Source organism: Poecile atricapillus, chromosome 1 (assembly GCF_030490865.1).
Source record: "Poecile atricapillus isolate bPoeAtr1 chromosome 1, bPoeAtr1.hap1, whole genome shotgun sequence".
In the NCBI taxonomy this organism is placed as follows: Eukaryota; Metazoa; Chordata; class Aves; order Passeriformes; family Paridae; genus Poecile; species Poecile atricapillus.
This window is the reverse complement of record NC_081249.1, coordinates 146,847,442-146,873,067: the sequence shown is the minus strand read 5'-3', so window position 1 is coordinate 146,873,067 and position 25,626 is coordinate 146,847,442. Positions and strand designations below refer to the sequence as shown.

The window sequence follows — 25,626 nt, the reverse complement described above, 5'->3', positions numbered from 1 at the left end:
CCCGCAGACAGGAAGGTGAGACCCTCAGGTAAGGCATGGCAAGGCATAGGGGAGCAGAAGGGACCCGGCTGTGGGAGCTGGAGGGAACCCAGTGTCAGGGAGAGCAGGACGGCGGGCGGGGGGTCCTGTGGGGTCGGCCAGTCCGGGGAGCTGAAGGTACCGCCGTACGCTCGCCCCTTGCCGGGCCGGTGCGGTGAGCGGGGAGCGGAGCCGGCGCATCCCCACGCCCGGGGCTCGCTCCCGCCGCCCCGCGCAGCGCCGGGCGGGGGTCGCAGCGGAGCGGGGGGCGGTGGTGCCCGCGGCGGGCGGCGGGGGCGGGCGGAGGCGGGCGCCCCGCGGGCGGCGGGGCGAGGGAGGAGGAGCGGCGGCCGCCGGAGGATGGGAGCGAGCGGCGGAGCCGCGGAGCGGTGCGGGGGCAAGGCCGGGAGCGCGGCGGCGGGCGCCGCGGCATCGCCCGCGTAGGGCGGCGCGGGAGCCGGGCGGCGCCGCGGCCATGGAGAGGGCGAGCCCGGCGGCGGGCAAGCTGAACGCCGGCGGCCGCGGGGCGGGCGATGGGCACGGCCCCGCCGGCGGTGCCCAGCCGCGGGCGGCGGCGGCGGGCAGCGCCGAGCCGGGCGAGCTCATCGGACGGGCGCTGGATTTCAAGAGCGAAGGGGCGCAGTGCTACAAGGACAAGAAATTCCGGGAGGCCATCGGCAAGTACCACCGCGCCTTGCTGGAGCTGAAGGCGCTGCTGCTGCTGCTGAGCCAGGAGCCGGCCGGGCAGCGCCCTCCCGCCGCCGCCGCCGCGGCGGGGCTGAGCGAGGAGCAGCGGCAGGCGGTGGAGGCCATCGAGGTCGACTGCTACAACAGCCTGGCAGGTCAGCGGGGCCGCGGGCGGGGGGCGGTGGGTGAGATTCCCCCACCTGCGCCGAGCACACCTTCCTCCCCCTCCGCAGAGCAGCGCTGCCGCCCCGCTCCGCTCGCCGCATCTCCTTCCCTTCCGCTGGCTTCCATTTTCGCCTTCGCGCTCCCGCTGGGCACAGCCGTGCTGCCCCCGGGCGCTGGGGAGGGGGCGCACGGCCGCTCCTGGCGCTCGGGCTCGCCCGCGACCCCCAGCCCTTCCCCCGGGCGGCTCCATCCGCCCCCGATGAATCCGTGCCCTCCTCCCCCGGGAGACAGGTGGCAGGGCGGCGGTGCGTGCGTGGGGCGCTCCGGCTGGCAGAAATCGTGGCTCGTGAAATGGCCAAGATTGCCTGCTGCGCTGTACCCTCAGCCCGAGATGTCCTTCAGTCCCTTGGCCACAGCTCCGGCTCTGGAGCCTGTAATTAACGGTATTACAGAGAGACGGACTCCTACCACATTTGATGTAAGGAAGGGGAAGGGTTTGGGCGCAACTGCAATACCTCCAAATAGTTCTACAAGATATAAAAAGAATTTTTTCGCTTCCTAGCACTTAAAGTTGAAAGCAAATACGGTCCTGGCTTTTCACTAGCTGCCAGTCATCACTGTGGTCAGTAGACATTTGATCGTGACTCCCTTTGCTCCTTGCCATCTGTTTAGAAGTGCTGCAGGAAGATGGAGAGGAGTGGTGGGGGGTTTAACTACTTTGTAGTCTGATTCTGAAGTCCTTACAGAAACAGAACTCCTGTTGACTTCAAGAAGCTTTATCCAAACAAGTGCAGGATCAGATGTTATTTTTAGTCCCCAGCAGCACATGGGTTTTTTCTTTCCAAGCCTGAAAGCATCTCTACAACAAAAACTTGTGCCTAGCTACATACTGGGAAGAGAGCATTCATAACTTGGACAAGATACACAACACAACAGCATTAAAAAAGCTCTACTGTTTTCCAGAAGGATGAAGGGTCACTTATCACCCTTTCTATCCTTGGGGGTAAAAAATGGTGCAAATCAGGACATTAGCTTTTGGCTTTCTAGACAGAGCTGGTTAGCTTTGTTTCCTGTTCTCTAGTCGTAGAAAAGATGCAGTATAAAGTGAATGGTTTGAAACACCAAGCCAGCATCGTCTCATCATAATGCATGCCAATCTCTGACATTCAACATACCTTTTGGGATGGAATGAGGAGCACAATTTAGCTCCTTTTCATCATGTTTCCAAATACTCTTCCTTCAAAAGCCTATTGAAATCTTGTAGGTGGAGAGGCAAGTGAGATTTCAGAGTGATACCATAATTGCACAGATGTAATTTTGTCTCTCTACAAATTTCTGTTCACAGGTTTATTAAAATCCATTGTATTTGGCAAGGATCATTTAGATTGGCAGGGTTACACAAAGAGCCCATAATACTCTGAAAAATATAGCTTGGTGAGTTCCTGGGCTTGAAAAAGGGCTCACAGGCACTATCTCTGCTGGATACAAATGAGATGTGGTAGGTAGAAGGTAAATGAAGTGGGAGAGAGGAATGGAATTTGCTTCTGAGGCGCTTTCTGCCAGTACACAAGTTCCACTTGCTAGAAATGTCTTGACTGTTGCTGATGGAGTTGTCCTGTGTCACTGTCATTGTCCAGCTCATTATTTTACAGTTTCATGTGTGTGCAAGGAATTTTTGTCACTGTTGGTTGTATTTGATCTTGTCAGCAGTAGCAATTGGTGTGAGAAATATTCTCCATCTTTATTCTAGATATGAACAGATTTTTTCCTAAATTTAACCAGTATGAACACAGGAGGAGGTGAGTATAATTAACCCTGGACTTCCAAGCAGTGCTTTTCCTGGGATAACCTCACAGCAGGTCAAGCTGTCATTTTGCACAGGCGGTTGTCACATGTTTTCAGTAGATGGCATGCACAGAGCAGAGAACAGCATTTGTCTCAGAAATGCATAGCTTCGTGTGTGTCTGCTGAGCTATCTGCAAGCAATTCTAAAGAAATGCCCTGCATGCTGGAGAGGGGAGTGTGCAGTTAAACTGGAATTGCAGTGGTTTTACTCCTAGCCCAGTCACAGAGCTCCCATTCTAGCAGGAGCATCAGTGAATTCATGTTGAAAGAGGAAAGAAGAGAGGAGAGGGAGTTTCTTTAAAATTTAACAGTAATTTAACAGAAATTTAACAATAATCAGTGTATATTTCTAATAGCATCTTCAAGACGTGTAGAAGTGGGACTTCATTTTCTAAGTGTGATGCAGCAGAAGACACCAGTTTCTTTACACAGTGGGCTCTAGCAGAGGCACCAGCACGTACTGTAACAGCTGAAGTCAGTGTTACTTGACATGGGGAGCAGAGGAGATGCACAGGAGTTTTGCTTCTGAGCACTGCTGGCCGCCTAGAGCTGTTTCTAAAATAAATAAATCTGTATAGTGCAGAAAGCATAGCAGCAGTACATGTTAACTCTGGAGAAGGCAGCTTTTCACTTAGCTCTGAAGTATAGCCGGTAGCATTACCAGCTGTCATCTGAGTGTCCTTATTATCAAGTTCTTTTAGCACCTCCGCTTACTCTCTAAGCCTGGCATTTGAGAAGCCCACCTTGCTTTTGCACTGTCATTTTTCATGTAGGCACCACACATCCACCTGTCAGAGATGCTTTGCATCACAGCTACAGATGCACACACACACTGACTTGTTTAGATGCAGCAAGAGAGTCAGAGGAGAGCATCAACTACAGGTAAATATGCACATAGGTGAGAAATACACCCAGAGGGGATTTTGTGTGATCTCATGAATAAAGGCTGGGGTTGTTAGGTTTTTTTTGGTTTTGTTGTTTTTTTTTTTAATCTGACCAATTGCATGAGTAGGCACGTGTGGGCAAATACTAAACGGTTGTCAGTGCCTGTCATTGCCTGCCGAAGGTAAATTTAGGCAGATATGTGCACACAGATTCTTGCTTAGGTCCACTTATTTTGTAGAGCACCTTCAAAAGGCAATTCTATTGTAAGATGGGGTAGCCAGCTCTCATATTTATTAAAAGCCCCCCAATATTTGGTGCATTTCCCAAGGTATGCTGTTGTAGAGCTGTGTGGCATGCCTACAGCCTAAACTATTTAGCCCATTTCAAAGGATCCCAGATCTTGTGTTTTAAGTTCTTGTGTTTTTTTAAAAATTACTATTTTAAATCAGCCAAAGATTTTCAGAACTTGCCACTGGCAGAGCTGCTTATGTTTCTTTCACTAAGCTGCTAGCTGGGCTTCATTTTAAGCTCCAAGAGTTTTGCTTTAAAGGGACTCCCCTTCACATCTGTGCTGCTGCATTCTTGCATGGGCCTGCCAATACCCCATCATTTTACCACAAGTCGTTCTGATGAATGTCACCAGAGGCAAGAGCAGCAGCATGGCCAAGGCTCCCAGAAATTGCTAGGGTAGGCAAAGACAAAAGCCTACCAGCAGCATAGAGCCATGCAGAATGAATGCAGGGTTGTAAGGCAAACAGTCCTTTCTTTATGACTCACTGACGATCTCTGACCTTGAGGAAGTCACTTGACCTCTTTTTGCCTCTCAGCCCTGTTGAAAAATAAAGAACAAGGACCACAATCTCATCCTGATGGTGCATTCAGATGAGTTTTCTACCAGTTAGTGGTTTATGTTCTTTTAAAAAATGTATGTACAAAGAATGCTTGTGGAAAAGTAAACTGGCCAAATACACCTCAGATCTTGATCTCCCTTCCACTTGTACAGCATGTTTGAAATAGAAGAAGCTCAAATGCTTTATGTACTGCATGCAGATGGGGATCATTTACCAACTACAAATGCAACCATTAAATGCAATGATTATTTTATTCCACCATTACTGCCTAAACGTTTACAGGATTAAAAGCACTATGTCTGCTCTGCAGAGAGAAACAAGTCCTAGTCATTCCAAAGCAGCAAAATGCTAAGGGTAAGCACAGTTTTAAGCATTTCTGGTGAGGGAATGTTGCAGTGTGATAAGCAAACCTTTGTTGATTTTCCTAAGCCTGCAGAAATTCTAGAGCTAATTCTGGCAGGAGAAACGGAACCAGAGAGAGATCTGGGGATGACGTGTGGCACTGGGGGATCTGGTTGCTAATCCTCCCTCTCTGTGCTAACCAGCTGTATTATCTTCACCAAATCTTTTCTAAACATTAGTTTATCCCTCTGCATTTTTGACCTCCTGGGAGTACTGTAAAGCTGTTAATTACATGAATGTAAAATAAATATAGTGTGTTTATAGACTGATTCAGGTACCTGTAGTTTACTATAGGAGCCTTGGCAGAAGGGCACAAATGCCTGGACAGAGTATTAAAAATTTAGCTCTCCTAGATACATCTCAATCTGGAAAATGATGTTTGGCTTCCTCTGGCAGAAATTTGCACTGGTACCATTCCAATGACTGTGTGAAGGTCATGGTGACAGTCCTACAGAATGTGACACTTCCAGCAGCATAGGAACCTTTTGTCATCCTCAGGCTGAGATGTAGGTACTACTTCCAATTACCACCACTTGCATGGTCTTCTGTGAGTAGTTCCAGTGAGAAATCCAAATAAAAATACTTACCATATGTAATCCAAGTAAAAATGTAACTAAACACGAGAAAAGCTGGTAAAACTTTCCACTGACCACCCACTAGGAGACGTCAAAAGGAATCTCTGCTAAAAGCCCATCCCAGCATATAGCCGTTAGCAAGTACAGACTCTACCAGGACACATGGTGCTGTGGGTGTTAAAGCAGTCTTGGATTGTTGCTTGATGTGATGAGTTTTTTTAATGTGCTGCATCAACAAAAGCACCCTCTGTAAGGATACCATACAGTGGGAAAGAGGGGCAGCAGCAAACAGAGCAGCAGGATGTGGTCTGCATTTTCACTGCTTGGCAAGGGGTGTTTCCTGACATTCTTGCTTTAGATCATCTGACCAGCCTGGAGTGCTCTGGAACTCCTTGTTTTACAGGACTGATAAAATTACTGCTCCAGGAAGGTGCAACTGCAGCAGAGAACATATACCAATGGCTGTGTGGTTTTTCAATGATAGGCCCAAACTCTGACATGTATTTAAGAAAGATGTGGAATTTAAAGCCATTGGAATTAATTGCTTTTTAGAAATTCTCAGCATTTACCTATTCTTTTTTATTTAGGATAACAAAAATCTCCCCTATTCATGGAGTTTCTTGTGCATTGAAAGGGCGGGATGGAAATACATCCAGATGCCAGGGGGGCGGGAGGGAGGGAAGAGACAGGATAGCACGCTGACACCAACCTTGGTTTAAGTGATATGTGTCTAAGAGCGTCTCTTGCTGAGGCAGGAGATGTATTTTTCTCCATATATGTCACTATTAATCCCAAGCCTTTTCAAAACTTGAGGCTCTGTGGGTTGCAGGTTTTTTTGCAGTCATTTCTATCACAGGTTTAATTCCCTTTGCTTGAGAAGAAGCCTATCCCAGCTGACCTTATCAGCATTTGCCTGAAACAGGGAACTGAGAAGAATCCCCTGGCCAGACTGTCCAGAGGAGCTGCAGTCTTGGTGACCTGAGATCCCTCAAAGTTTAGCTACAGCTTACTATGGGAGATGAAACAGAAGATACCAAAAATCACAAAGCTTCTCCAATGACAGAGTGGTTAATTTGTTTACCTAAAGAGCACTGCTTGTTTTCCACTGTGAGAACACTGCTGTTTTCTCAGAGTTAAGTAGTAGCACATCCTTCCAGCTTTACTCCATCCTCTTCTGAAATGTTGTCCTAGAGTTTCCTCCAACAAGAGTTATGCAATGAATCACAGCCTCTTACACCTCCACAGGTTTCCATCAGTGCTGAGCTGAAGATGGTTCAGCTGGTTCAATAAAACCTAGTGTTAAAGCTGGGTCCCAGTCAATTGGTAAATACACCCATGAGCTCCATAGTTACCACATTTTCTGGGAGGTGGGCCACTTCTAGTTCAGCAGGTAGAGCATCCTTCTCTTTTTGCTGTTCACTTGGGCTCAGGCCCAGAAATGCCTAACCCAGCTCCAGACCTCTTTCTCCAGCCTTTCTCTTAGAACTGCTTATGAGTTCAGCAGCACATCCCAAGTTGCTTGTCACTGTCCTTTAGCATTGCAACGGATGTTCCAAGAATAGAGGATCATCAGGAGTTCTCACATTAGGATTTTAGGATGGTAAAGGAGCTGATGTGAGGAAAGGAACAGTAAAAGGAAACCATGTAAATAAGAAGGGAGGTCTAAATGTTGCCAGCTTCTTGGCATTGTGTTGTGTCTCAGAAAGTAACATACAAGGGACTGTGAAATGGAGGAAACAAAATTAAGAAAGAGAAAATACTTTATAAACTTCTGAGAAAAATTACTAGCTATTTATTTGATTCTTTGTTCTTTTGATGCATTGATGAGAAACTGATAGGGAAGGAAGACAACTGTTTATTAATTCTGGTTTCAGCTTAATCAGATGATCATATCAGTGACTAATATTGATGGTTAAAAATGCTTTGAAAAAGAGTCAGAACTAACTATCATTAACTAGAAAGGTGTTACTAATGGCTGCTCAGGAATCTCTCTTTTTCATTTCTGCACTGCATCTTGGATGGGAAACAGTAGGCTCAGGACATTGATGGATGAATGCAGGTAAATCTTCTTGTGATGGCATGGAGTGCTACTGTTCTGTTCTCTTTAACAAATATTTTAGAGTCAGTGCAGTTTGTGGCAGCTTTGCTGGAATTGCTGAATATAACTCCAGCTAGGGTACACTTGCTTGAGTGAAGCTGATAGGTGGTAATGGTGGTTTTACACACTTGCCTAGGCAGCTGAAAATGGCAACCATTGAATGTGGGGCTGGAGCAGAAAAGTCCGTCTCAGGATAGCCATTTGGAGTTTAGGACATTGCTAGAAACAGCACTGAGACAGTTCATGAAAGTGGTTTAGGAACAGTCATGTTTTTTTCTCTGAGAACCTATGGCAAAAGTGACAGCTGGGAGCAGTGGTCTTTAGTTGTCATAGCTTGACATGCCAGAACCCATCTATTACTATGCATAGGCAGTAACTTGATGTCATGATCTTTACTTCAAAATCTGCTCCATTTTCCCCACTTCCCAAAATTCTTGACATGCCATTGCCCTGAGGCTCATAGGCTGGATAGCACCATCTGCTCGTCCTTGTCTTTGTCCTGTGTACCCAGTTCTCCCATCATATGTCTCAGCACAGAAGTCAGGGCTGCTTGCACAGTCCGTGCCTCTACCCTTTGAATTCCTTTCCTCACTGTCCCAGTTGCAATACAGCTATGTCAGACTTTTTGACAGACTCCCACACAAAGCTTTGTTCCTTCCCAGATGCCCCCTATCTCTGTTCTGCCAGTGAGGTCCTCTCATCCCCTTGGTGGGTGATGTGACATTTATAGGAAGCCAGTCAGTTGGTGCTGGCTACCTGTTTTTGTGTCACCTCTCTACAACAGACTATGTGTGCAAGCATGAGACTATTCCCTATCTTTACATGCTTTGTCACTCGCCTTGATAAAATTACCAACTCTTCCAATCAGGGCCATGAATTCTAACACATGCTTGTCCTGTGTGGCCATGACCACAACTCTGCCCATTACAGTAGCACATATTTAACTTGAAAGCCTTAGGCAGTGTAAGTCACCATCACTGATTAGTTCTGCAATATTTTCCCAACAGAAGGCTGGGGGAAAAAATCAATCCCATGCTATTTGCATCTTTAGTAGTTGTGGATGTTTTCCAGAAAAATCATAATTGCCTGGCAAGTCCTGTGTCTCAGGGTCCTGACTGATGACATCTCAGTCCTTTTCACTCACATGTATCATCAATGAGGCAGGAACTGCAACCCTGTACATGTCCCTGGGTGCAGAGAACAACCATCCTCACATTGCTTCATAAGCTTTTCAAGACCCAGAACTCTGTTGCTTGCAAGGCGAGCATCTTTCCTTCTCCAGCACATCTGTGTTTCACAGGTCAAATCTCTGCCCTACTGAAGCAACTACTTTTATAGCCACTGCTCAGTATTCCCTTTCTTTCTTAGTGGGACCACTGTCCATTGCATTTACTTGCTTCCAGTTTAGGGGGCTATAGATTCATGTAGATTGTTCTGCATCGATGGCAACAGCTACTCCTTTCATATCAGAGTGGCAGACAGCAAAACTCTGATAATCTAGCTGTTGATCCAGTTGCCTGGGAGCTGCTGGTAAGAAATAGCTGGGTCAGCCAGCAAAGAGACACCAAACTAGTGTTCCTCAAATTTTGATTCCAAAGCTCCTTTGATGCTCTGATTACAACTGTCCGTTTCCACGCCCCTGGTATTTTGTTCTGGCCTGGCCACATCAGAGACAGCTGACAAAAAGCTCATTTCCTACCTGATAAAATTAAGATGAGTTACCTTGAGTATAAGTCACCTAATTCTTGCTTTAAGTCACTTTATACAGTAAAGCAAGAGGGTTCAGGGCCCTCTTGGTAGAACCCAGTCAGGCAATGGTGAAAATTGGCTGCCCATCTGATGTGTCTGTAAGGTTTAGCCTAACACATAAAGACTGCTTTCAGATCAGCTCCGTTGGATGCTGCTTATCTTCAGCCTTTTCTAGCTTGAAAGACTCCACTCCAGACAGCAAAGCTGTTTACTGCTACCTGAAGCAGAAGGAGAGAAGAATACAAAATAAGCAGTGAGGTATCCTTGCCCCACACGTTCCCTGGTGTATGGGAGAGGAAATTTACTCCTGCAAGTAAATTAAAAGCAGAGGACGTGTCTGGGACTTGAAAATCTGCGTCAGACCTTTAGTGCTTGCTTTGTCTATTCCTGGACCAATGTGACTAACAAACATCTACCCCCGGTGTGCTGTGTTATCCCTTCAGTCACCATGAAATCCAGAAATGTACTGTGATATGAAACGCATCTTTATGATATAAAGGACAATGTAAGAATCTTTCAACGAGCTCTAGGGAAGAATTCACATTTCTCTGCTCCACTCCTGCTTCCAGGGAGGAAGAGGGCAGAAAGTTTTTTTTTCATCCACACTTTCAGAGAATAAATCCAAGCAAACAGGAGCTGCCCAGGGAGATCATCACCCCACCCAGTTGATCATGAAGAAGCAGAACTGCAAGATCACCTGAAAGAATGAGAGAAGGAGTGTCTTAGGGTGCTCTGGAAAACCATCCTAAGTCAGCCCTAGCTGTTGTTCTGCAAATGGACTTTTTTTGTTGTCTAGTGATTCAAAAAAGGATCAAATCAGAATCTCTGTACCATGCCTGAAGCAATCATTCTCTCATCAAACAATGTGGTGGAAAGTTAAGCCTCAACTCCTTTAGCCACCATATATTTTTAATACTAACATAATTCAAATCCTAGATTATTGTCCTCTTAAGTGCTTTGCAATGATTAATTGGTTAAGACACAGTAGTGTGTTCATGTTGCAAGAAAACCAGAGCAGTGTAAGATCCTCACCTATAATGGAAGTACAAAGCAAATGGATTGATTTTCCTTTTTACATTCCCTAACTATTGTGATGGAGCTCAAACTGAGGCAGCTGAGAAGCTTTGCTCAAGGGGTGGGGTGGTAAATTAAATTAATAGATTAATACAAAATAATTTTTAAGCCCCAGGTCTGATTAATTTGGAGTATAGTGCCAGAAGGTATCATGGAGTTAAAGAACCTAATAAGGTTAGAAAAGAAGGCTTAGACATATAGCTAATCAGAACATTCACTGTCCTATTAAATAGGATAAAAACTGAAAAGCAAATATTACATTTTCATGCTTGAGAACCACTAACTGGTTTGAATTTTTGAGTAAACTCTAAGATTTTCATTTCCCATCTATAGCCATGTCACATAAGTGACTCAGTCATTCTTTGATCATCTGGTGTATTCACATCATTTTCCTCTTTGTTTTTTTCTAGCTCATGAGCTCACAAATTCTAACAAAAATTCTTAGTAGTCCCATAGAGTATGTCTTTTATTTTATTCCAATATTTTATTCCAAATAAATTTATTTCTGTGTACCAGGTCATGTAGTTCTTTATATATCACATTGTCATCCTCATCCCTTTTGACAGCATCTTTGAACTTGACAGTCAGTAGGTCACTCTGACTTTTGCATAAGGCTATTAATAAAGCACTAAACAAGCTCCATTCTGAAATTATTCCTGAGATATTCTACTAGTGATCTCTTCTGACCAATATCCTTCTCAGCAGAACCCATTTCATCATATAATTGTTACACTGTATCTTCCCCTTCCTAGCTTAATGGAAAAGGCACAGTCAAGACAGAGAATGATAGTATTCAGTACAATGATTTTGGTGTTTCTGGTGCCTCAACACAGCTTCTATTGGGGTGGAAGTTACTCCCAGTCACTTACTCCTACCTTATTCTTCCACTGCCAGCAATTCATTGCACAGATGTGGTTTATGAAGGCTTTGGGAATGATCTGAGATTTTTACCTGAAGCACTTTGCCACAGCTTGTATTAAAGAGCAGACATCTTATTAGAGGACTGGCTTATGCTTCTGCATAGTTCAAACCCTGACTTTTTCAAGCAAATAATATTCTGAATCATCCCTCTGGTCCTTAGTTTATTCATTTTCAGCCTGATTTCCAAAGGAAATGAGTCATAAGTACATATGTTTTCTGTTTGCCTGTCAGTCCCCTCTCAGTAACTTTCAAACCTGTTGGCCAGCACGATTTGATTGGAAGACAGATGTATCAACAATACTAAATTAACATGGTATAAATGGAGGATTGAGAAGAAGGAGGCACACTAGAGGGTGATGCTTAAACTGCCTCTATGTGGTGTGTCAAAGCTCAGGCAGGTGACAGCCTGGCACAGGCAGGGTTAATTTGCTGTTGCTGTCGAATCACTCTTCTCAGTAAGTTTGTTCAATGTATTTTTAAGGAAAATAAGGTTGAGAACTTTGTTTTATACCTCATTTCAGTTAGTTAGAAAACAGTTGACTTAGGCATCCTCTGCCTCTTTGATTCTGTCGGTTGTTCTCTCCATCGCTCACACAAATGCCATAAAGGTTTCTCTCTGTTTCAGAACATCATTAAAATGGAAAGGCTTTGGGCTACACTGGACCTGGATAAAACATACGAATGAGTAATTAATTTAATGAAGGAAATATTCCTCCTCATTTGACATCTCCATCTTGCCAGATGAATCTTGTCAGCTAGGGAGAGTTCAAGGAAAATCCAAAAGCATTTCAGTCCCTATCAATTTTACATGGTAAACCTGCTCTCCACCCCTCAGCAGACTCTGCAATGGTCACCTCTTTCACATGTCCTGGGAGATGAACCATGAGCCGCCACAGGGCACAGCACACAGATGTTATCCAGCCACGTCACTGTGCCTTGTTCATGGTACAGCATAAAGTGCTAGCTTTCATCCCAAACTGAGCATGCTGTGGTAAGCCAGGCTTGAGGCCATCGTGGCAGGCACAACTGTCTGTGACTTCATTGGACAACCTTCATGCTGTTCAGCTGCATTTCACAGTACTGCTGTCAGTTGTTTGAACTACCATGAGCAAAGGATGCTTTTCTCTTCAGCAGAGAAAGCAGCTTGAAATCCCCCATGTCCTCCAGACGTTCCTCTTTGTCTCATACGGGTTTTGAAAAAATACCATCATTCCATTAAGACCTTAATTTCAGTGTTTAATATATTCCAGTAAGAATTATAAATATTTGATAGCACTTATTGGAGTTGACTGCTGCTGAACACCAGACATTTACTAGATGGTTGTCTGGTGTTGCTGATCTCTGCTAAATTCTGTGTACTTTCCCCTTGTGAAAACAAGTCAAGAGACAAGATTCCTTCAGTGGGTGTCAAGAGCAATAGGGGGCCAGAGGAAGAATGAGTAGAGTGAGGAAGAAAGGAAGGTGCCACAGTGAGAGAGTAAAGCAACACAAGGTGAGCAAAAGCAAATGGCAACAAAGAGGCAGTGGAATAAATAGCAAATGGAACAGATCTGGAGGCCAAGCATGTCTAGTTGACTGGACTAGACTGGATTAGATGAACACTGATTCTAAAAGATAAAGACAGGTCAAAGATTACGAGACAGTCATAGAGGAGGAAACCTCCAGGTTGTTTAACCTGGCAGATTAACAATAACAGCATTGGCAAAAACAAACAGAAGGAACTTTCACCTCTTCTAATGTGGCTGCAGTAAGAGCTAGTATTTATAGAATGAGAATGCTGTAGTAGTTAAAACCCGATTGAATCTCTTGCTCTATCAGTGCTTTGATAGGACTTCACTCCTGCCTCTCCTGGCTGGGAAAAATGAGGGCATGCAGATTAGAAGATGCAGTATGAAGATCATCTCCATGTGAAGCTCTTTATTTTGGTAAAATAAAGATTTGCTGGTACACAGCTGGAGGCAGATTTTGGCTTCAGAAAATTCTTGTTTGCTTGAAATCTAGATTTTAACTACTGCTTTAATATTACCACAGCCAAGAATTTCAGTAAGCCTCTGGTTTTGATTTGAAGGACTAGTAACTACAGGAAGTGGCAGGCCAAAATACTCTTACAAAACAGAAGCTATGGGGATCAGATGACAAGCTGGCTGAAATTCCTTGCTTCTCAAAGCTTTGGCCCTTTGAAGGAAAACTGCAGTATTCCATCACTGAATTTGTGACAAAAAGAAGCAAAAATCACTACAAACTTACCTTAAAGTAGCTTAAGAATCATCTTACAGAAATAATGAACACTTTTAAATAGGCTCTTCAAACCTACAGAAGTCTGAGACAGCAGCATATAAACACATAGCACAGGCTAGCAGCCATGCTTACCTGGTCCCATGTCTGGCCAGGATGTTGCTCTGACATCCTCCAACAGGACCTTCTGACAGGAATTAAAACTAAATGGCAGCTGTCAAGGGCAACCCAAGACTGTTCATGCTCTGCGTGTTCAGGACAATCAAGAAAGGGACTGAAGAGCTGTCAGGAGTCTTCTATCCATACCCATGGGTGGTACAAGTGTACAGATAAGACATATATACCATTTGCTTAAGTTTTTCTTAGGTATTTGCATAGCTATGAACCTTCACAAGTCTCTTTCAAAGGTTTACTCTTTTCACAGCTTTAGAGTTTTTCCTAGCTGAAATGTAAGCCCTCTTCTTACTTTCTTGAGTATGAGGAGAACAGATGGTTTCCTGGTTATACCCTTCTTTGCATTTGAGTTGCTTTTTTTCTTTTTATGTGGATGAAAAGGGTTAGCCTCTCTTCCCTCACTGTCTTTGTGAGGCCCTCTCCTCTCTGAACCACTTGTTATTGTCAGGGTCCTCCTGTGGATTTTCAGAAAAATTGCTTTCCAACTACCTGTTCCCCTGCTTAACTTACACAGTCTTTTTTTTTTCCTGCATATCTATAGGACTTTTAACTTGCCCCTGTCAAATTGCATCCTGTTTTTATCAGAACACCACCACCAATTTGTGGGGATCCTTTGGAATTCTGCCCCTACCTTCCAACAGATACCAGCTCCTCACATCAAGGAGTTATCAGCAAATTGACAAGACAGTCTGCAGTTTGTCATTTAGGTCTGTATTGACAATACCAAGTACCATGGGGCCTAGGACAGATCCGTGCAAACTCTACTTAATGTTGCCGTTCATTTTGTTAACAGAATTAAGTCTATTCATTTAGACTATGCTCCTTCAACTTGCCTAAGAAAATGTCACTAAAATTTGTCATTTAACTAGCGTAAAAGCCAAGATATCTACTGTTTTTCCTTTATTTTCAAGATTGATCACCCTATCACAGACTGAAGTTAAACAGATCTGTTCTGACAGCTCATATTAGTCCTAGGGTGGGCTGCCAGCCACAAAAAGCCTGACACACAGGCTCAGCAGCTCCTTTGAGAACTACTAAATACCTTTTAATGTGTACCATCATGGAAACAGCAGCGTACTTCAGTCACTGCTACTGCCTCTCTCTCCCCTGGAAGAGCTAATTGGAATGATGAAGTCAGGATCTTTCTTCTGGAAGGTGTATGAAGGACTCAGGAGCAGCAGAGAACGGAAAGAGACCATGCTATGTATTGGAAGGAAAGCATTGCCAGGATGGCAGGAGGGGGAGGAACAGTTGGTATCTGTTCACAAATTGAGTCAGGCTGAGAAGAAGAGGAAGGCTGTTTGGAAGAGGTGGCTCACTTTGGGCTCTACAAACATTTGTGGATCCACAGTTCATTTAGCATTAATCCCTCCCTATGGAGAGAGGCAACCTGTCATACAGTTTGGATTTTAATTTTCCACCCGTTTCCCTGCAAGCAGAAACATACGGGCATGTTTAGGCCTTTTTGGTACCTGGAGAGGAATAAATGAGAGCCACTGGCTGGAAAGTTGTACTGTCATTGTGATATTCCCTTTTCATCCCATTAAGGTTGTCTGGGAACTAGGAGTCAGCTGATCAGATTATTGCCAGACATTATCAAGCTGTCTATAATTAGCTTTTTATTGGTGAGAAGCCAGAAAATCCTCTTTGTTTGCAAGCTTGGACTATAGAGAAAGAAGAGAAATATTTAATGGAAGAGATTGTTTGGAAACTGTAGATCCTAATTAATGTCTCAGTCTAGCAGGGAAACTGCATGTAGCATTTCTCTGAAAAAAAAAAAAAAAAGATACTTTAAGCATCCTCTTTTGAGGAATGCTGGTTTGCATTCTTGAAAGGCACAGCACACATGGAGCTCTGTGGAGATATGGGTGCTTTTCTCAGTTCCTCTACTACAGACTTCTTACATTCACACGTTATATGGCTCCTTTTAGTGCCAATCTATTGAAAATTTAACACGACTTAAAACATAGGTTAAAATTTGGGCTGTGCCTTCTACATGTAGCCTCTGTAGTTTACAAACTCAGGATCAATAAATCCAGAGAAATTTGGATAAGCATTCCAGTAGAAGTTCTTTTTATGCTGTATATTAAAATTACAGTATTTAAGTCCAAGGTGACTTTAAATCTAAAATAACCCTTTACATTTTCAGCATCATCTTGTGAGTCACATGTTACCTGATTTATTTTAGAAGTGAATTATATCCAAATAACTAACATATGGCTGACATTTTCAGTCTCATATAGTAATTCTTAATTCTTCCAGTGGACATTGTAAACTCCATGTGCTTTTTGTCAACACCATGTACACAGTCTGCAGCAAACACATTAATGATACATGCATTAGTGGCATGGTTAGAAGGTTGCTGTCTAATCCAAGACAAATAGTTTTTCTTCTCATCCCTACCCCCCCATCCCCCCCACTGCCTCCTGTATGATTTGGGTTTTATTATTGTTGTTGTTATATTCCAATAATATCTCTTCCCAAATGCTTAAACCAGAATTTATCACTTCCCTGTTTTCTCTATTCTGAGGAAGAACATCACCATGGAGGATACCAAGCCTTCTGAAATACAGGACTCTCTTAGTCTGCCCTGTTATTTTGAGTCTTAAAGAGATGTGAGAACAAAGCCTGTTCAATGATATATGAAGGTCTTAATCAAATGTCTGAATAAAACCCTGAAGGAGTTATATTAAACTATCAATCATGTTTCCCAAAGTAGAACCCCAGAGCAAGAATAGGAACCATCTTCCTGCAATTAAATAGATTTTAAGTGAACTGCTGGCTGCTATACTTAAGGTGAGATCACATCCGAAAGCAAAGTATTTTGCAGAGTTTAATTGTGGTTATTTCTGGGAATGACACTGTCAATTTATGAAATACAGGTTGAGTTTGTAGTGGTTGGAGTGCCTAGCACTTGCTAAAGAGGAACAATCATGTGTGTTGTTAAACTCTAGTGGCAGAGTCAAGAATACAGTAAAGAGGGAATATCCACTTCAGGTTTAAGCAGTAATTAGTTTAGCTACTTCTCTCTGCATTGCAACTGAACAAATCAATACGAGCTGGTTTTTCCTTCTAAGGGTTGAAAATAAATGTCATTTGGATTCAGACCTTTCTGCACAGGTATATAAGAGTGGTTCAACCACATGACTTACCATTAACTCTTGTACAGGACACCTGCTCCAGTCTCCAGGGAATACTTGAAAGGGTGGCCTTTCAGCAGTGCCAGTTAGTGTCCCTTGGTGATATCTCAGCATAGAAAGAGGTGATTCAGAGCCAGGATGTGACTGTGGTTAAGTGGTCTGCTAGAGATGCTGCTGCTGCCATACACAGCTAGGGAGGCTTGTTTCTTCTGCCTGGATTTCACTGCTATAAATGCTCCTCTTGGTCTCCCGGCTGCCTGCACTGTGTACTATGTGCTACATTGTCCCAAACTATTATCTTCACATCTCCACCCAGACTTTACCTCTCCAATAGACCTCAGCTCTCACTTATACACTGCTTTTACCAGAAACCCCTTTCTGTGCCTCTGCCCCCCCGTCTTTCTGTCATAGCTGAAGCAACACTGCTTAGCCAGGTTTCTACTTACTGCTCTTTATTCCTGTGACCAGCGAGCCAAAAAGAGGATTTTTGTGATCTCAATGTTTTCAGATCACAACATTTTTCTAGATCAGATTGTGCCCAGGGTGGACTGACTATTCAAAGGATTTGGGTACCATATTCTAAAACATATCTCTACAGAGTACTATATGCAGTACCATACTGGTTTTATTTTCAGAAGGTTATCAGTTGGCCAGCTCAAGATTACCTTGGGGATAACAGAAGGCACTTGCTTGACTCAAAGGATATCTGCCAGATTTCCTTTTGCAAAGCCAAACAATGAGGGCATGAGATGCATCCGAAGAGGCAGTCACCAGAAATCTTCAATAAGGGGAAAAATAAGCTATGTTTCCCTAGTCTGTTTTTCAAAAATACCTGAACTGTCTTGTCCGACATTTTCTGAAAGCAGACATCAAAGGCAGATATTGCATATGGAATATTTTAGCTTATAAATTTAAATGACCAGCAAAGTTATAAGCAGATGACTTTCTCTTTCAGTGAAAGGCACAAGAATATCCTAAAAATAGGCAATGCAACCAGCTTACCTGAGTGAAAGCAAACAAAACAGGAGTTTGTGAAACACAATTTTGCAACCCAAGATTTTCCTGCAAGGCAAAGGCATTTTCATCTCAGTGTGCTGATCCCAAGGAACATGCCACAGGGTAGGGATGCTTGCCCAGCCCTAATGCTGCTTGCACAGTAATTCAGCCCACTCTCTAAAGTGTTGTGTAACATGGGTAGGCCTTGAGCCTTACCTAAAATGGGAATTTAGCCACTGATATAAAAAGTGTTCAGACAATTGTTCTGGAATGAAGATTTGCCCTTTGTTGAAATTTCTGAGCTAAGCATGGCTCTTGATACTGTTGTTCAAAATCTCCGTGTTAAAACCTGGACATGCTACTCCCTGACTTAGTTCTTAGCTCAGCCGAAATTAGAGGCCAAAAGTTAGGGCCAAACTAAGTTTTTTGTGCAACCTGCAGAGGTATTTTCACAACAGAATTTTCTGTGGTAAGATGTTAATTGACAGCGCTTTCAGTTGAACTTCATTTTGAGGGTTCAGAGAATAGCTAAAAAAGTAAGGAAAGCTGAAAAATAAGGTGGTTTTTCTTTTAGTGAGAGATTCCAGATGCCACTTTATGCAAGCTAATGAAGGGAAGACAAAGGACTTGATCAGAGTCTCAGAGTATCAACACAACAAGGATACACAGGCTTTTCAGGGTACTGTGTGGCTAGCAAATTGAAGCGAAACAAAAAATCAGTATAGAAATGTAATGGTGTTTCCTAAACAATTGTGGTGTTTCCTAAACAATTAAGGTTATTAGCCTTTGGAATAAAAAAGCTGTCATGGATCCCTTCTCACTGGTACTGTCAAGCCTAGATAGCTTCCCAAAAGATACTCTGAAATTCAAAATTATTTCAGGTTGGAATAAAGTAGAATCCAAACCCCTCAACTGCCAGGATTTTAGTTACAACTTTCCATCATTGCTAACCACAGCTTCTGGTAAAGGTTAAAGGTGTAGATATATTTTAGCTCCACAGGTGCTTTAATCTTTGTTTTGCTCAACCTTGTGCTGAACAGGGCTATACAGACTAGCTCAGTTATCTACTGCTACCAGATCTGTACTGCATCTCTCAGATGGAGCTGGCTGGCACAGATTTGAATTCACAAATTAAAATGTACAAATACAGGCTTAACATTACTCTTGTGAAGAAAAACAGCCAAATTTCCTATTTCTTTGCTTAAACATCAGCAGTCAGTTGGGAAGTGTGATGGACAGGGCCCCTTCTCTGGAGCTAATAGCATTAACCTTTTCCCTGTTTCCAAGGCACATTACACCCGGTAGTTTCAAGATGGGTTTTGTTTTGTTTTATTTTATTTGATTTTATTTTACAACTGATGGGGATTCTTTATCACTATGTGACTTACACAGGCTTAAAATTTAAGAGTTACTTATTGCTTAAGCTGACACAATGAATCAGCTGCCAAATTGAGAATGATAACCAGATATGATGGATAACCACCACATGCTGCTGGAAGCAGGGCAAGCAGCATTTCTGAGTGGGGGAGATGTAATCACCAGGTGCTGTACTACAGTGACAATGAGATCTGCAAGGAATGGGAGACTATAGTTTGCCTCTGCAAGTAAAAAGCACCCTTCTAATCAGCAGAGTTACTGGAGATGGTGCTGTGCAGGATCAAGCCCATTCAGTTTTGAGAAAGCAGGAGGATGATCGAGATAAACCTCTAGATTTGGTCTCTCTGAGTGAGCTCTATTCCTCAGAGGGATTCACCAGGGGCCTATTATGAACTTAGAAGAAATGTGATAAGGTGTTTGATGTGGTAAAGAAGCACTCCTACCCAGAGTTACACATCTGTTTAGGAAAACAACACATTTTCAAAACAATTCTCCCTAAATTCTGACTGAATTAGGTAAGAAGTACAAAGATTTCATGTGTCCTCCATTTCTGAAAGCTGAATTACTCCAATATTTTCATTGGATCACAGTAGATTAAGATCATTTTAGGCCACCAAGAACTGGAAGCACGCATGTCTAAATATTTATAAGGGAGATACTCCCTTCAGGTTCATTTCCAACAGCCGCTTCCAACACTGGCTCTCCAAGTGGCCAGCTCTTCCAGCAGAACTGCTTCCTGCACATCCATCTGCTCCATTTGTTCAGATAAATACACATCTCTCCTGCTGGCCATGTGGTGCTGACTTCTCCCTGCCACGTGCACAGTTAGCGGGGATGCCCTGCAGAAGCTTCACTGTGAGTATGAGTCACAGAAAGAATCCAGCTAGATATCTGGACACCCATTTGGGTTTATGAATTAGCAGGATGTAGGAGAGTTTTCTTTTCAACCAATACGTGAAGCAAGTCCACTATGGAATTACTGAGTTAATATACATGAATAGACTGCCTGTCATTTTTCACAGAGTCCTTTCTGTGACTCTTACTGAAAATACGAAGTAGCAAATGAACAGAGAGACTGAAATCCACCCCCTAGTTTCTCTGAAGGCAGTTCCACAGAATGTGGAAAGCTGGCTCTGATTGGCAATGTGCAGAAAGCTGCTGCCACTGCTGTACATGCTACTGGTCAGCAGATAAACAAAGCAATCCTGTTTCCAGGCAGTGAAGCCAGCAGTAAATTTACACAGCCATCTTTTCAATAGCTTTAAAAAAATAAAGAAAAACAAGGCACAGTCATTTCAAGCTCCATTAGAAACAGAGTGAGAAAAATCAATGTGTGACAAATAGGAAGGGACAAACTCTGGATAAGGAAATGCCATTAAGGTTTTAGAAATATATGTGTTTTTAACTGTCAATCAAATAACAAATTATCAGAAGCTTTCAAAAGACCTATGCACATAATGGCAGGAGCTGTTAGAATATACTGACATTTCATTATTTAAGCAAATGGGACAAAGCTCTTGTTAGTAATGGCTCTGTCACTTAAACAACATACCAGCAGTGGGACTAGTTCTGCAATCCTTGTTAAACACGTCTCTAGCATCAGTGCTCCGATGGTTTGGAGATTATGATTGTTCCCAGCAAGCTGTTTAAGCTTTGAAGGTGTACTTGGGTCAGAAATGTATTCTGTCCACATTAAGTGATCCTGGATTTGGACTAATTTAGGTTGGAAGGAATCTCTGGAAGTCATCTAGCCAGCCTTCTCATGAAGTAAAGTGTGATACAGGGCTTACTCTAGGGGTGTGGGGAAAGGGAGTGAAGAACTGCATCATATTTCTTACCCAGCACCATATCCTCTCAGCTGCAGTTACCGTGCAAGAAATGAAGTCTGGCTGTTCACTGGTGACACCTGACCTGTGATGACTTGGATTTCCAGGAGCACTGAGTCTCCTCCTTGCCAGAGACACGCTGAGTAACACCACCTGCCATGGGAAATTTCTCTCCATGCCCTGGCACTTGACAGTGCCAGCCTCTGAAGTGATCCTTGTAGTGGCATTCTGCCTTCCTTCCCCAAATTCTGTCATTCTTGAAGTCGCCTTGGATTGCAGCACAACTTTATTTCCCTGGAACTACGACTGCACCATGTCCTATTCTTGCCAGTGTTCCCCAAGCTATTCCTAGTGCTCAGGACGCCTGTATAAAGTTTAGCCCACTGGAGCAAGCACTACAGAAAGCCATGAGCACAGCTGTAAAGCAAGGCTCAGGGATCTTCCCTTTTCCTCTTATTTCACTCCTAGTTGTGGGAAATTCTCAACAGGCAATTTCTTCAGCTCCTAGACATGTATGCAACAATTGTCCTTCAGCACATAGAACCCTCAACGTGTTTATTTACTGTTTGCCTTTTCCTTTCGGAAGTCTGCAGAACTCTCCTCTGGGAATGAACTTGTGTTGCAGTGCTTAGCAGGAAGCAGGCAGCATAGCACGTTTGTTCCCTGTACCACAACTCCAGGTGTCTCTGGTTTGCTGACAGCACATGCCAGCAGGGCAGAGCCCCTTGTCGTTTCCTATAGCAAACCTCCATACAGGATCTCCTGGATAAAAGGCAATTACGTATTATTTTTAAACCTAAGAGCCTTGGATTGAGCCAAATACAAAACCTGATCCAATTTATCCCCCTTTTTCCTTATCGGATAACTGTTAGTCTGCCTTTTTGTACTTTCCGGAGCTCCAGCCCTCAGTTGATTTCACAACAAACGAAGCCAGCCACTGCCACGAGACTGTGTGGCATTCCAGAGCTGTGGAGGGGTGTTTGTGTTCTCCCTCTCTCCCTCAGTGTTTCACATGCCTATGTTTGTCCCGGGAGTAAACACAATCCCTTTGCTTTGCAATGCTAAAAATAGAAGCATTGGTATTTAAATTGCGAACAATCGGGTTTAGCAAACAATCCATATGACTGCACCCTTTGTGAATCACGGGGCTGAGTCATTTCCCTCACCTAAGCTGCTCTCTTCTCCTGTGCAGATTGCAAGAGCAGGGGGAAATCCAGCACTAATGTTTTCCTGTCTGTCTGTCTGTCTGCCATCCTCTCCATGCCCTGCAGCCTGTCTGCTCCAGGCCGAGCTGGTGAATTACGAGCGGGTCAAGGAGTACTGCCTCAAAGTGCTGCAGAAGGAAGGCGAGAACTTCAAGGCGCTCTATCGATCGGGAGTGGCATTTTACCACCTGGGTGACTTCAACAAGGCCCTCTACTACCTGAAAGAGGCAAGATCCCGCCAGCCGACAGGTATGGGGAAGGGAGAGGGATGTGGCTTTGCACGGAGTGCTTTTGTATTTCTTTCCATGAGACGTCATCTGTCCCTGACTTGATTGCGTTGATTTCCACAGGGATGAGCGTGACTCACTGTATGTCCTTGCCTGGACTCCCCTTCAAGCACTCGTGGGGAGTGCAGCAAGGTTGCAGTTCCCAAAGATTAACTGCTGCCAAGGCTGCAGCATGACCTGGAAGATGACAGTACCACTGGAATGCTGTCAGTGCGGAGAGGATCCTGCCTCTCTTTTCCTCACTAATTTTTGAAGAAAGCAGGGTGGGGAAAGAGTGTACCCCAACCATTACATTTTCTGACTCTTTGAGAAAAAGCTTTTTCCCCTTAGCAATGCCAGGAGACTATTTGTCATCCTCAGTAGCCTTCTGCATTCTCGGTAAGGAGTTAGTATTCTGCTTTGATCAAGGAGACAGACATTTACCCACAAAGAATTCATCAGGATGCTTCGACTTCTGCGTGAAATCAGCCAATTGCTTGTTAAGTATCTGTCATCCATCTGTCAAAACCATACAGTTCATTTGGGGACAGCAATGAAATTGTATATCCAAATAACTGAGCCTTGCAGAACAACCATCTTCATGCTAACCTGCCTATCCTCAGAAGGTGGGTGGAAGGCCAGAGATGAGGGTGAGGCAGAGATGATGCTTTTATTTTTCAGAAATCATAGGGATATAACACTGTGGTTTTAAACAAAAAGGATTTTTGTAGAACTCAAAATTAAAGAATCTCAGAAAATTAAAATGGAAGCCACATGCAAAGAAAATCCTACAGAGCATCTCTTCATATGAGTCCAAGAGGAAAGAGTGAGAACTGGGTGTGAAACAGGGGCAAGCCTGGGTCCTGACAGAGGATGGTGGAGCTGATATTCATTGAATTAGAGGAGGGAAGGGAGGCTGTTGGAGCTGGCTGTACTTGATGTCCTACAGGCATTGGCCCTGCAGGGCTCCTGCAGTGGCTGTGCCCTGGAGGACCATCAGGGAAGGTGCACTTGGGAGTGTGCTGGGTGTCTTCTTCCTCTTCCACCTCCCCTAAGGGTGCTTGGTCCCATCTGCTGTGCTTGGCCATGGGCTCCGGGCAGTCTGACAGCACAGCTGTGAGCCCCACACTCCCAGAGCAAATGTGTCTAAAAGCTCAGTTTAGCCTATTTTAGTTTACAGTGTGCCCTTCTGCTTTCAGCCCTTGCCAGAATCAGGAAATGGAGAAGCATATGCAAGAGAAAAATAGTCAGTGGAAAAGAAGTTATACTAACCTTGAAGTTTTGACTAGGCTCAGATGTGAAAAATTTATTTTAGCTGAACGACTTAGCGTCCATTTTTAAATATGTTTTTGTGCTCCCTTACCACCCCCCTCCTTGTAATACTATTTATTTAGTATTTCTCATTGCTTCTTGACATAAATACTAATTTATTCAACAGCAACAACTTCAAATACCACTTGCTACAAAAACATACCAGAAAGTGTCCCTAAAGGGCCTTAATGTATACAAAACCCAGTTCTGGCCTTCAGCTCTGCATCAGGCTTTTCCCTGTTATTTGTAGACCGTTCAAGGCTGTTGTTCCACTGTTTTATTTATGATTACGGAAAACTTGAAGGGCATTCAGGGGGAAAGAATTGAATATGTATAGTAAGAAAGGATGTGACTGTTAAAACACAGTAATAGGAATCAGGTAGCACTATCAAGAATTATTATGTGACCTGAAATAAGTCAGTGTCTCCACTTTAAATGTCTCCATCTGCGAAGTGTGATTGTTTTCCTTTATCTGAGGTTACACCAGGCTCACTGATTATTATTGCAGTCATGTTCTGTGTGTTCTTTTTATTTTTTTTATTTTTTTTCTAATAAGGAATGGTTTTGGCAGAAATCACTGGCAGTTATTCTCTTTGGTGGGAGAGATTTTGAATGGTAAAGAGGAATTAGTTAGCAAAGGGGTTTAGTGTTCTAAAGGGCTGTCAGCACAGCAGATCCCTTACGGCTATTCACTATCTGCCCAGGGTGAAGGAAGGTTGGATTTGGCCTGATTCCTTGTGCCACCTCCAAAGAAAAATCACAAAAGCAGATGGAAATAACACAAGATAGTTGTATAACCCTCCTACTAAGGAAGAGGGAAGCTGCTGTCAAGTCATGTAAAGCATGCATGGACCTTCCATGAGCTCTGTGTCCAGAGGTTGGTGCAGCATAGGCAGCCAAACACTGACCTTCTACAAGCCTTGTTCAGCCCTCTCCTCCTGGGGCTGCATTTTGTCTGGGCAGGGACTGACTGGGATTGAGACCAGACCATCAGCTGGAAATGTCCTGGTAATGTCAAGCAATGGTCCCTGCCATCGTTCCCAGCCCACGTTCAGACGTCCTGCGGGCTGCCCAGACCAGATAATTTTTGTGCTGTGCAGGCTCACGGCTGCACTCAGGCACTGCCTTCCTGCACCCCTGTGACTCAGAAGTCCTGGGAACAAAACCCAGGCCATGGTGTCCGCACAGCAGATAAGCAACTGGGCTCTGAAGCTATAGGGGAAGCAGAAAGGACCTTTAAAATAGCATTAGGCCACTCTGCAGAGAGACAGGGGCACAGTCTTAAGGGCAAGGAAACACATTCCCATTGCAGCTCTAGCAGTACCTCTTTGCATGGGTCTGACCCCTCATCTCAGTTGTTCTTACTTGTTATTTCCACACTAGCCAAAGGGAATCATTTCTCCACTGAAAGATAAGAGTCTTCTCATTAACATTTACACATAACTTTGAAATACTTCTGCAGGCAGAGCTAGTATGGTGCAATACTATTTGGTAGAAAAAACTTGACAGAGCTCCACTCCTGTAAACAGAGTGTTGCTCTCCTCATTTTTCCTTGGTAAAACAATGGCCCTCACAAAGGGAGCAAAATAGGCCAAAAACATCCCGAGAGATCTGTAAGTAGCTTGCAATGGAGCATCTCCCACCCTCTGTCAGGCTGTACATTATTTTGCCCATGGCTTCCCAGGCATGTGGAAATCTCCCAGGTGAGTGAAGCTGTGCCATCAGCAGTCACTACCTTACCTGAAAGCCAAAGGAGGCTGGCAGCCTTTCCCAATTATGACCCCACTTCTGCCCCCTCAGCAAGATGTTTGGTCCTTGTGGGCCCA

The 25,626-nt window shown here is 43.9% G+C and overlaps 1 protein-coding gene across 2 annotated transcripts in view; it reads left to right on the top strand.

Annotated features, from left to right (window-relative positions):
- Positions 1–342: 342 nt before the first annotated feature.
- The window catches only part of TTC9 (tetratricopeptide repeat domain 9), a 28,410-nt gene continuing 3,126 nt past the window's right edge, over positions 343–25,626 (top strand). The window contains exons 1-4 of one of the 2 annotated variants that reach the window (XM_058856883.1): positions 343–860; positions 2,621–2,669; positions 4,762–4,805; positions 22,290–22,472. In XM_058856883.1, coding sequence (XP_058712866.1) covers positions 494–860; positions 2,621–2,669; positions 4,762–4,805; positions 22,290–22,472 — 643 coding nt within the window. In that variant the 5' untranslated portion in view covers positions 343–493. The remainder of the gene's footprint in view (positions 861–2,620; positions 2,670–4,761; positions 4,806–22,289; positions 22,473–25,626) is intronic. The other variant, XM_058856894.1, reaches the window with a different exon arrangement.